Source organism: Nannobrachium achirus (assembly GCF_963921795.1).
Source record: "Nannobrachium achirus genome assembly, chromosome: 3".
In the NCBI taxonomy this organism is placed as follows: domain Eukaryota; kingdom Metazoa; phylum Chordata; class Actinopteri; order Myctophiformes; family Myctophidae; genus Nannobrachium; species Nannobrachium achirus.
The window spans coordinates 58978758-58991602 of record NC_137812.1 but is presented as its reverse complement, the minus strand read 5'-3'; the positions used below and the strand labels follow the sequence as shown (position 1 = coordinate 58991602).

The 12845-nt window shown below is 42.9% G+C and overlaps 1 protein-coding gene and 1 long non-coding RNA gene across 2 annotated transcripts in view; both read right to left on the bottom strand.

Moving 5' to 3' along the window:
* The window catches only part of frmpd1a (FERM and PDZ domain containing 1a), a gene marked incomplete at both ends in the record, with an annotated part of 29794 nt that extends 17375 nt beyond the window's left edge, over positions 1-12419 (bottom strand). Inside the window, 4 exons of the mRNA XM_080721783.1 lie at positions 580-625; positions 1393-1495; positions 11101-11273; positions 12301-12419. Of these exons, the coding sequence (XP_080577909.1) occupies positions 580-625; positions 1393-1495; positions 11101-11273; positions 12301-12419 (441 nt within the window). The remainder of the gene's footprint in view (positions 1-579; positions 626-1392; positions 1496-11100; positions 11274-12300) is intronic.
* LOC308281328 overlaps positions 1-12845 on the bottom strand; it is a 106489-nt gene that overhangs the window by 65730 nt on the left and 27914 nt on the right. The window lies entirely within an intron of this gene.

Here is a 12845-nt window from a genome sequence, read left to right as displayed (position 1 = left end):
GAGAGTAATGAGTAAGTAATGTAGGAAACTGCAAGTGCAGGAAATACCACAGACATTCCAATACCACACTGATCTCCGTCTGGAATCCAACCGAATGATTACAGCACACGTTCGATGCCCTATACTGAGGTTAGGCCAAGGAATGCTCATTTGACATGTTCCACTTGACAGCGCTGCTTTCACATCACTCTCTACAGCCACATCAAGTAACATCAACGATATCAACTGTCATCACCTCTTCATTTTGAGCAGAACAGGCATCACTGAATTCAATTCCAAATGGGCAGCCAAAGAAAAGTATGCGTTTATGCACGCATGCATGTACATGTGTGTCTTTGTGAGTCTGTGCCAGTTAGAAGTGGATACAGAGGGAGAACACAGTGCAGTCGGTGGGTCCATTTAGTTACCTTTGCACATTCTCAGAGTTACAAATAGATAAATTAACACGGAGGATTATAGGCGTGCGTGCGTGCGTGCGTGCGTGCGTGCGTGCGTGCGTGCGTGCGTGCGTGCGTGCGTGCATGAGTGCGTGCGTGTGAATGTACATTATTGGAATGTGTACTTGTCAAGCCAACTTACCACCATTATTCTGAGGACTGTCACTGTAACTGTGTCCTTACACTCCCTGTACACAAGAAGAGAGAGAATCAAATTAATGAGTGTTATGCAGGTCTTATGTCTGTATGTGAGAGTATACAGTATGCAGAACAGTATAGGCGTTTGTTTTGTACAGCACCTGTGTGTGTGTGTGTGTGTGTGTGTGTGTGTGTGTGTGTGTGTGTGCGTGTGCGTGTGCGTGTGTGTGTGTGTGTGTGTGTGTGTGTGTGTGTGTGTGTGTTAGGGCATTCACAAATAGTGATTTTTAGTATTCGAATTATTCGACCTCAAAGTATTCGAATAGTCGAATATTCGACAGGGCTGGCCAAACTGTCAAATATGAAGTAAGCAAGAGGTGAACATTGTGAAAATAGCCGATCTACATGCTCACAACGCCTCGCAACGCGAGGCGTTGTGAGCATGTAGATCTGCTATTTTTCACAATATTTATCTGTGGAACCGAGTCACAGCCTTGGAATGTAGGTAAAATGTAATACCTACATTCCAAGTGCTTGTCAGGATGGGGGTCCCCAGTTCAAATATGTTTATTTTGGGGGTCACAGCCTTTTTTTTTAAGAGAAAACAATAAAAATTAAAATAAGCGAATATTCGACTTTGGTGAACAACATCGAATAGTGACTTTGATATTCGAATATTTGAATATTTGGTGAATGCCCTAGTGTGTGTGTGTGTGTGTGTGTGTGTGTGAGTGAGAGAGAGAGATAGAGAGAGAGAGAGAGAGAGAGAGAGGGGGGGGGGAGGGGACTGTAAAGCATTAGAGTACATGGTTGCTACCTGATAATTTCGGCAGCTTGCTCTGGGGTCAGGTCATCCACAGCCACATTATTGATCTTCACTAGCCGGTCTCCAGGGACCAGCCTACCATCTGCAGGACCACCTGGACACAAACAAGACAAAATGAACCTTCACCATGAACCGCCAAGGTTAGTCCAGAGCATACATGGGCAACTGGCGGCCCGGGGGCCACATGCTCAGGGGCATAGCTCAGGGGTAGAGAAACCGTTATTAGAGCACGAAGGGTTCCCGAAGGGTTCCCGAAGGGTTCCCAGTTCGAATTTGGGCTCCTCCTGAGTTAATGTCGAAGAGTCCTTGAGCAAGACTCTGAATCCCTAATTGCTCCCGGTGAGCAGGTTGGTGCCTTGCATGGTTTCCTCCTATGAATGTGTGTGTGAATGGGTGAATGTAATGCACAATCTATGTAAAGCGCCTTGGATAAAAGCGCTATATAAATGCACCATTTACCATTTACATGCGGCCCTCACCCTCACTTAATGCGGCCCTCAGGTTAATACCTGAATACTGATATATTATTGATTTCAGCTGTTACAATTCCAAACATGAACTGCTTTAATTCCGTCATTCTATATTAGTAGCTTAATGACTAGTATAGTAGTATTAAAATGTATTTTTTTAATGTCCAATGTATTTGTATTTAGATTCATAAAGTTAACATGACTATATAACTAAATGCGTTTGAAATTAAATCAAAATGTTACATTTCAGGATTCCAATTAAAAAATAACAACACATTATTCGGGATTCCAATTCAAAAGAAGCAAAAATAGCCGATCTACAAGCTCAAAACTCATCACAGCTCGATGCGTTTTGAGCTTGTAGATCTGCAAGTTTTGCTTCTTTTGCATGAGATACTAGAATGACAAAGTAAGTACGATGTAGCAATATGAAATGTGGCCCTCTAGAGTGAAGGTGGAAATATAGTGGCCCTCGCCATCATCAAAGTTGCCCACCCCTGGTCCAGAGGTTCACAAACCTTTCCATGCCAAGGACCCCCAAATAGTAATAGCTGCTGCTGGCTGTGGCCCCTCTATTGCAAATTGGCAAATAGCACCCACTTTGAAAACCAATGGGTTAAGGTCGTCTTTGCACACTGCTGCGTTTTTTCGGACGAATATAGGAGTGAATTTCGGTGCACATAAAAAAAAAAATCTACCTCACATTATGTCAATCACATTTGCACACTGCGCCCGTTTCGTATTTATTTTGGACTAGGGTTGATTTTTTCTGATTTTTGCAACTGTCGCCACTGGATGCCTTGCTCGCTCTCTAAATTTTTTTTTCTTTTTTTTCCCCGCAGATTTCGTATCTCCAAAATGCAACGAAAACATGCAACATTGTGCAACCAGCTTTAGACCATTGATTTGGTTTATTGGGCTAAATTCTAATTTCTTAATTAACAAACAAATGTCATTTTCAGGGATATAACTACAAGGTTCTGGACTTGTTTCCATCACTGTCCTTCTTGAGTAACCAGTACCACTGGCTTTTAGGATTTATCCATAAACATAATTTATCTCCAATTCTAACTCTATACTTCGATGCCAACACTGCAAAAAAAAACTCAACAATTACGTCAGGACAAGGCTCTGCACAAGTGACCACTTTTGTGGATTAGCAGCCCTCCTCAGCCAAAGCATTACTTGTAGCAGCAACATTAAAGCATGGAGGCAACAGTGATCCATCCTTGATACTTTGCTGTGTGTGTGTGTGTGTGTGTGTGTGTGTGTGTGTGTGTGTGTGTGTGTGTGTGTGTGTGTGTGTGTGTGTGTGTGTGTGTGTGTGTGTGTGTGTGTGTGAGAGAGAGAGAGAGAGAGAGAGAGAGAGAGAGAGAGAGAGAGAGAGAGCGAGAGAGAGAATATGATACAGCATATTGTAATATTCATAGTTAAAGAATGTCATATATTAACAGCCATTAAGATTAAATATTAACAGTAATTACTTAACTGACAGAGTGTGAGAGACAGACAGACAGACAGACAGACAGACAGACAGACAGACAGACAGACAGACAGACAGACAGACAGACAGACAGTAACAGAGAAACAGAGAAAGGAGGATGAAGCAGATGAGGGAGAGAAATGGAGAATTGAGCCAAGGCTTACTGGTCTGGTGTCACTGGGGGGGGTGACGTAATGAGTGTTTGTGTGCGTGTCTAGAAACGATGGTGACAGTCCTGGCCTGAGCCAATTCAACAGAGAGAGCCAGAGGGGCCTTTGGATGTCAGCAAAGAAATGGATTCACTGGCTGACCACAACCAATACTTCCACAATTAAATCTTAACACTGTGCACAACAACTGGAATCGCATCAGTTGAACAGATCAAACATAATGCTGAATAGTTGAATAAAAATATTTTACTGCAAGTTTCTTCAAAAGGTACAGTGAAATAATGACCAGATTGTCACCTCCTTTGGATTAGTTATTCACAATATTGCATACAATAAAATAGAATTCATCAATAGCTTTGTGCGTAATTGAAATATTATGCACTTAAACATGAGTATAACTTGAATAGGAAAATAGAAATCCTAAAGGTACAGTACATGTACAGTATATTCCGTAAGTCTGTCTGTAACTCATGCTGTTAACATTTCTGACTAATAAAGGATTCAATCAATCAATCAATCGATCAATACAACGAGACCCTATTGGTGTAAATGTGTGAAGAGAAGTACTTGAATTATTATATTATTATTATATTTTCCTCATACATCATGGTTGCCAGTACCATACATACCGGTACTTCACCTCATCCAGAGTGGTCACTCAACCCCTTTCACATTCTCATTGTGGCCATACAAAATGAGCAAGTACTGTAGGCCTAACCTCTGACTGCAGGCAACGACTGGTTTAATTTTATTTTGAAAATAACTGCTCATCGTATCACAGCCCGTCAGGTATGGCAAAAGGGTTTTTTACTGCTTTTTTCAGTCTTTGTACTGTATTGATTGGCACAAAATCTCTTTGCCTGTACAGTATGACTTTCATAACATAAGAGCAACAAACTGTGCCTAGGTGTCATGACTCATCACACTTGTTGACACTGGTGTGTTTCTTGGCTAGGTGGATGGCACGTACTGTAGCACTATTGGAGTGGTCGGGAAGTCATCGGATCGTTAAAGCAGTGGTTCTCAACCCCAGGGGGGTCCCCAAATTATTTTGGGGGGTCCCCAGATGATTAACTTAATGTGGAACATTGTTTTCTCATTCGACAGTAAACAAACCAACATAAAGTTTCAGTGTATAGAGGCCATCTGCACATTTCCAAAGTGACATTTTAAGGATTTCTTAATACCTCTAAAATGACAAATGAAACATTGGCAAAATTGTCAAATATTAGAGGCAAAAATTGTGAAAATATAAATATTTTCACAATAGAACCGTGTTATACAAAACTAGTCCTTACCCGTTCAAAGATATGAGCTCCGAAATGATGTGCAGTGTGTGGGTTATGGGGTGTGCACTGTGCACACAGTATATGAGGGATGGAAAGTAACTTTCTGGTGCTTGCATGATAATATGTAGGAGCATCAATGTAAGAAATACCCGTTTCGTTTAAAGGCTACAGAGATACTGTGTACCGATCTACATGACAACATCTGAAAGAGGGCCAGCCAACACCCCCCCCCCCCCCCCCCCCCCACACACACACACACACACGCGCGCGCGCACACACACACGCACACACACACAGAGCTGGTTAAACATGTTGCCCCATGCTAGATGCAGAATAGATATGCCTCATGCTAGATGCAGAATAGATAGTAGTTACACCATAAAAATGCTAATATACAGCATATGATTTGTGAAAGTGACAAACGGGCTTCACAGTTATGTCAGGTGTGTTCATATGCTAATGGTGATGCAATTTCAGATCAATTGCTCCAGTCACTGAGGAGAAACGCTGTGACAGACACTCACTCAGACATTCGCAAAATTATAGTATAGATGTAATGCCTCAACTCTTAGTGCTCGTCAGGGTGGGTGGTCCCCACCCAGTTCAAATATGATTATCTTGAGGGTCGCGGCCTGAAAATGTTGAGAACCGCTGCGTTAAAGCACTACACGAGTGTCTTTCTTGAAATCGGCTGTTATAATATCGTTGTGGTTTTCACTACACAATGAATTGATCGCAGAGAATGGATCACACATTGCACGACATTTTGCGGGACTCATAATAGTGTAGCAGAGTTGTAGCGGAGAGCTGGCCAATGGTAGGGAGTGTTGTTGGGGACTCGACATTAGCAGCATGAAGCTCAGGGATTGGTTGAGAGGGATGTTTTGGTGTGCGCTGATAGGAGTTTGTGTTAAAATTTGAGAATAGAGTTGTAACGATAAACTGAGGATTACGTCTCTGCCAGGGCTCAACCAGTCGATCTTCCTTTTCTTGCATCCATGTGTTATTGTGTTGTGCATTTTTTGTTTTCTGCATAGCTGTTTGTTTTGGATTTGATGCTAACAAAAAATGCACAACATACATGGACCCAAGAAAAGCTTCTCACTGTTTATCGGATATTCGCATAGAAACTCACGGAAAGCTGTCGGCGAGCACTGGAATCGCACAAGGATCTGCTCGCAGAGCCTTTCACACAGCGAGCAAAACCTTGGCGAGCAAAGCCCGATCTTAAGTCGCCGAGTGCATAATCGGAGCAAATAGCAGTGTGTACTAAGTGCATTCAGGCTCTTCACACTAGCCGGGGAGCCACTGGGCCAAAATGAGAGAGGACCTGTGATGTCATGACATACTCCAAATTTTTGTTTGTCCTATTAATTTGATCAATAAGGTACACATAATGAGAGGCCTGCTCTGCCGGAAATCCTGCGAAAAAAAGTTTCCCATTGACTTCACTATACTGGAAAAAAACACACCAAAAAAAGTAGCATGTGAGGGGTCAAACTAAGGGTTCTTCATGATTCTGAATCCATTGCAAGCATTTGTTTTGCATGAAAAACATTCCTTGGGCTAGATTTCAGCCACTCAAACCTGTGAAAAGTGATGAGTCATCACTTTTCACTGTTATTTTGGTCCGTTTTCTAGCCCAAGGAATGTTTTTCATGCAAAACAAATGCTTGCAATGGATTCAGAATCATCACGAATCCCTAGTTTGACCCCTCACATGCTACTTAAAGCATATTTTTTTGGTGTGTTTCTTTCCTTTATATTGAAGTCGATGGAGTGAATATACAAATGGCCATAACTTTTTTTCGCAGGATTTCCGGCAGAGCAGGCCTCTCATTCTGTGGACCTTGATGACCAAATTAATAGAAAAAACAAAAATTAAAAGTATGTCATGACATCACAGGTAACATCCTATTCTTTGAGCTTTTGGGCCTGTGGCTCCCCGGCTACACTGTCCTTTTCCATGGTTTTGGTTTCTTCCCCAAAAAAGAAATCTGGCCAAGATGATCAGCTGCTCTTCAGTGAGTCTACGTGGACCTGAGCAGGTTAAATTGTAAACAAAAGCAGAAAGGCTAGCCTTGTATACTGGTTCGTCCTGAATCTCCATTTACTCCACGTCTGTTTCTCTCTTTCTGTTTGATGGGGTTTGGGTGTTCATATTGATCATACACAATGGAAACACAATTGATTTTTTCCCTCTCCCAATAGCAGTCAGAAGATAGTTAAAGCCTTCTGCCAGGTGAAAACCTGATTCATTCAGATTGAAGTAATGCCATACCATCTATGAGGTACTGTATGCAGATGGGTTACATCTGTTTGTATATTTTTATGGTTGTCCTTTCGTATAAAATGTGTTACAAATGAAAATCCCTTGACTTGACCACAGCACTTTGGATGTGATAGCATTCACAGCAACCACTCACTGACTGGAGAATTACCTTTGCGGTTCGGAGCTAAGACCTTCTGCACTATCGATGCCCATTAGAGACAGTCCTGCAATTCCCGTCATTTCCATTGACACTCTTACAAGCTCAGCAACATTTATTGCCTCCCTTTCATGTGTCCAATAATAGAGAAGTAATGGTTGGGCATACATACTTTAAGTGCATGGAAATTCTGAAGCAGGTATTGTCTTTTACCATTATCACACCTTGATAAACTATTCCACTCTCTCTAATCTAAAATGTGCTCAAACTGTCAGTACCCTATTTTACACAAGGTGGGGGAAAAATGCACGTTGTTGGTGCATTTCTATCATAGGGGGCATGAGCTCTAGAAGTCCAAAAGCAATTGCTCCTTTGACCAGCTAAAACCTTGTCTAAACTGCACAGTCCTGGTCCAGAAGCATTATTTCCCTGCATTTTACATGGAATCTCATCGGTTTAATCCATGATACCAGTATGCCCATGAGGCACCATGAGACTAAACAGGACCTTAAACCTTACTTTGCACCTATGCAAAATTGACAGTTTTGTTGTGCACACCCCCAAGACACAAGCTTATAGACTGTGTACATAGGGTCCTGTTGTGCTGAATCTTTGAGCAAAACAATCTTACTGGAGCACCAGTGGAGCAGGTTGGCCACCATAATGCATTCATTGACATATTTTGACCAGTAGGGAGTGCTGTACCAGGGCAGGCAGCAGCCCATTTTTCCTGTCTACCAATATACTGTCATCTTCTTAAAATAATGGCCTACTATGTCATCTAACTATTAATTTACCAAAATGTCTGTCCACTGTCCACCGTCCGCAGTCTGACCGTCTGTCTGCATGCTGACATCACTGACAGTGTCGCCACCCGAGACTCCAACATTCAATCCCTCATCGCACACCCCCGGGCACAGGACTAGTAACTTTCATTTAATAATTTCACCCAAAACATTTATGATAATGACTGATTTGTGTTTTGACTTTTATAATTTATGGGAGTAACTGACTTACTCAAGACTTGGGCAATGTTTTGCCAAAGTCGTTAAGCAGAACCCCAAATAGGGATACAAGAGTAGTACAATAGTAATTAATACATCGACATATTAGCTAGAATCAGCAGACATAAAGTATTTGAGCTTGTGCGAGACAGGCAGGCAGAGAGAGAAGCAGAGCTATAGTAAATGCAAGCCGTATTTAAAGAAGCCTCCCTTACAAAAAATAACTTATTTTCATCAAATGATTGGCTTAGGAATGCAACAAAAACTGTCCACGAGTTTTGTGGGGTGTGTAATTGATAGAAATTCATGTTTTGGGTGAACTACTCCTTTAAGAAGGTGACGATACATTTTAGGACAGGAACCCCTTTTGGGGAGTGTTGAGACTAACGTGTTACAAAGTAACATTCGGCCTCAGGGCTAAATGAGTTAACTTGGTTGTGATCAGCCAGTGAGCTCAGTCACAGAACACACACGCATGTCAAAGCATACTCTCAGTCTCATGTGCAGCGCATCCCAAATGACAGGCACACAGTGACAGACCGTTGGCCGGTAAAAAACGTCATGGAATTTTTGAAGGTCCAACGAACGGCCCACCGAAACGGCGGCCCACCGGGATTTGCCCCAGTACACCAGATGGCCAGAACACCACTACAGCAATAGCATCAAGGTTGAAACACCGGGAAGACTAAGGTCAGAAAACAAACCAAGATAAATGAAACCGTTCTAAACTTAGATTCTGGAGCAAAATATCTGCAACGGGTCTCTGAATGAATATATATTTATTATTCAGACACACACTATCCATACATCCAGTATACTATTAAGTACATTCTATCAATACATACTATGTACATTCTATCAACAGTGAACATATAATTGTAGCTCAATCAACAGTTATCCCTAACACAATGGATGACACTTTTTCCTTAAGACGTCCACAGGTGTCTTAGGTTCAAAGGTTAATGGTCTCTGACTCACTGCAAGAGCAGCAGAATACATGTACAGGAGAAGTCAAACATCAAGTAGTCAGTAAAAGACAGTGCAGGTCAAGTTTGGTTGTGAAGTCTGATGATCTGGTAACAGGGACGTGCTGGGCCCCTGATTCAGCCCGGGAAAAAGAGTTGTAGAGGCCCTCATTGCGCGCTATAGAGAGAGATCTCTCTCTATAGCGCTGCTGCTACTCAAAGATTTGCCATTTCAGATCATGACAAGTGACAAGCCAGTGGGCCAATTACATGAGTTATATTTCGTCGTTGTCGGGTGGAAACCTTGTATGTCCAAAACCGTTTGTTTTGAATTTATCATTGGAGCGGTGTGTGAAACACAGCAGCTCCGCTATAGGCAGAAATATGTGTCCAGTCTCACAAGTGAGAATTTTCCCGTTGAGTTTGAACAGGATCTGCGCATGTGCGCACAGCAGTTACACAACATTTCGGTACCTATAGATAGGCAGAAATGTGTGTCCAGTCTCACAAGTGAGAATTGTCCCGTTGAGTTTGAACAGGATCTGCGCATGTGCGCACAGCAGTTACACAACATTTCGGTACCTATCGAATTGAGTTCCCCTCCGCCCGGATGCATGGAGAATGATGGGATTTATGTCACTTTGAAGTGAGCCGGATCTCTGGGATCCGTTTTATTTTTTGGAGCGGTGTGCAGAGCACGAGCTCCCAGTGCACAGCTTTCAGCTTTTGTCCCGTCTAGTGGGAAAAGATTGTTTCGTTCAGTTCGAACAGGATCTACGCATGCGCGCGCGCGCCACGCACGCACGCACGCACGCACACACACACACACACACACACACACACACACACACCACGTCGCGATAAAAACAAAGGTTAACGGCAGCGAGAGGGAGACGGGGGGAGAGGAGGGAGAGAGAGAGAGAGAGAGAGAATCGTATTTCAGAGAGAGAGAGAGAGAGAGAGAGAGAGAGAGAGAGCTGCAAGCTCACAACGCCTCGCGCAAGACGCACATCGAGGTGTTGTCTGCGTGAAGATCAGCTGTTGTGTGTGTGTGTGTAGTCCGTTAATAACAACTAACAAGCATGGTATGTTGGCCTATCTCGAGTCGACCCCCTCTGCTGTCTGCGTCTGCCCGTGATAGCCGCTAGAGTGGAGGCTCACGAAGCATGCAGCCACCGTAGCGAGCCACGGGCAATCAAGAATTGACACATGTCAATATATAAAATAGGTGAAAAAAGTCAGGGACTTTGAACAGTCTATCCAAAATATCTCTGTTCCATCTATTCAGCATGCAGCCACCGTAGCAAGCCACGGGCAATCAAGAATTGACACATGTCAATATATAAATAGGTGAATATATTTATATATTTTATATATTTACCTGGAACTGCTCAAATTCACCGCTCCACTTCGAACCGAGGTTTGATTTTTTTTTAAATCATCTAAACTAGTGAAAACAGCCGATCTACAGCCGATCTACACACAACGCCTCGCACCGCGAGGCGTTGTGTGCTTGTAGATCTGCTGTTTTCACTACTTTTGTGCGACGGCCTTGTATGATGAAGCAGGGCTTTGCTTTGCAAAAAAAAAAATACAAATTTGAAACTTGGAGTTTCTGCCTGACAGTGACTATTTACTTTGTTGGCCACCCAGCCAACCAAAATGGAACGAAGGCCAACATTTTATTTTTAATTTTTTCCTAATGGCCGGCCTGGACCGGCCGGGAATGAACCGGCCGTTCGGGAGTTGTCCCGCTTTTCCCAATGGCCAGCATGTCCCTGTCTGGTAAGGTAGGTAAAGGTTCAAACAAATACTTGACAATAATTTTCAGAGACCACCTCAGCATCCTCCATACAGTCAGCCTGTATTATGTATGAACGAAGTCCTACCTGGGGTGACTCCCTCCACCAGGATGGGGGTCTGCAGTGACAGAGTGAAGCCATGGGAGGTGAGGCATTTGAGGCCAGGTTCCCGCTGGATCTGAACAGTGAAGCGGAAAGGGTAGTTCCTCTGGTCGGAGACGCTGGACTCCACTGTCTTCCCGTCCGCCGTGACCCTCTCTCTGCAGCAGAGCCCGTCAGAGAGTCAGAGAACTTTATGAGTACACTGAATGCCAGTGGGGGGAAAAGAACTCAAGTTTTTTTTAACTTATCAATACTGTAATGTAGAAATACTGTTACAAGTACAAGTCTGGAATTCAAAACGTACTTGAGTAATAGTACAAAGGTATTGGTATCAAAATGTACATTAAAGTGCCAAAAGCAGAAAGTACTCGTTATGCAGAAAGTTTTCAAAAGTATGAAACATATTTTGAAAATAGTAGATCTACAAGCTCATAATGCGTCGCATTGCGAGCTTGTAGATCGTCTATTTTCAAATGGCCAAAATGTATATAGGGCTGAAGTACAATATTTGTCTCTGAGATGTAGTGGAGTAGAAGTTAATGTATTGAAAGTGGTAAATACTCCAGTAAAAGTAAAAAATCCCCAAAAGTTTACTTAAATACGGTACTCGAATAAATATACTTTACACCACTGTTGAATGCACAGCAATAGAAAGGGGCATTGACAGGAAGGGGCTTGAGATCTGCTATTGTTGAAAAGTCGTGAACATTCGAATTTTGACCCGATTCAATAAGTGTCTTTTGAATCCTTCTAAGATTTTTTGAAAAAACTGTGTTTCTATGTCAGCAATCTGGCTATAGCCATCGTCAAAGAAAAGGTCCTTTTCACTTAACTGGAGCTCAGATAGTCTGTTCTTGAGAGACTACTATGTCAATGGTGCTCAAACCTTTTCATGTGAAGGACCCCCAAAATGATATTTATTTGGCCACAAACCCCCATCTCAAAATATTTAGTTCCAGGGACCCCCCAGAAGCAAAATTTGAGTTTACCAACGTTCGCTTTGAAAACACACATATTCAAAGATTTGCACACATTTTCACGACTTTTTCAAAAAATAGCAGATATACAAGCTCACAGCGCGGCACCGAGTGCCGCGCTGTGAGCTTGTATATCTGCTATTTTTCACTGGTTAAAGCATTCAATAATTCTAGGCCTAAATGGGTTAAAATAATAATAAAGTCAGACCTCGTGAGGGAGTGAGACCTGCTACCGAGGTCTCGAGATCGTCTCAGCCATCGGCCCACCACCTGCTCTACCCGGCTGGTCCGGCGGGACGGCGAGCGGCTTCTGTCCCGCTCCTCCATTTAACTGGAAGAAGAGGGCAAAGGTCAAGTGTCACAACGGGCCTCCAAAGATGAGTACACAATAATTCCTCCAGGGTGCTTTTTAGAAGAAATCCATTCATTATGTCTCGTAAGCACATTGCAATTTGCAAGTTTCTCCAGGCGATTTGAATAATGTAACGCATATTATTCACCCAAATGCATATTGTACATGGAACAGGAAAGCACACACGCACGCATGCACACACACACAGTCACACACACACGCACGCACGCACGCACTGTGGTGGCTGGCACTAAATGATTTCCCTCCAAGCAACTTCAGCTTGCTCGGTTCCACCGGGTAGTTGATTGGGCCTGATTGGCTGACAGGCCCTTCTGTTTGGGATCTCAAGTTGGGCTTCTGGGATGGATTGAAGCTGATGCTAGACTTATACATAGTTGTGC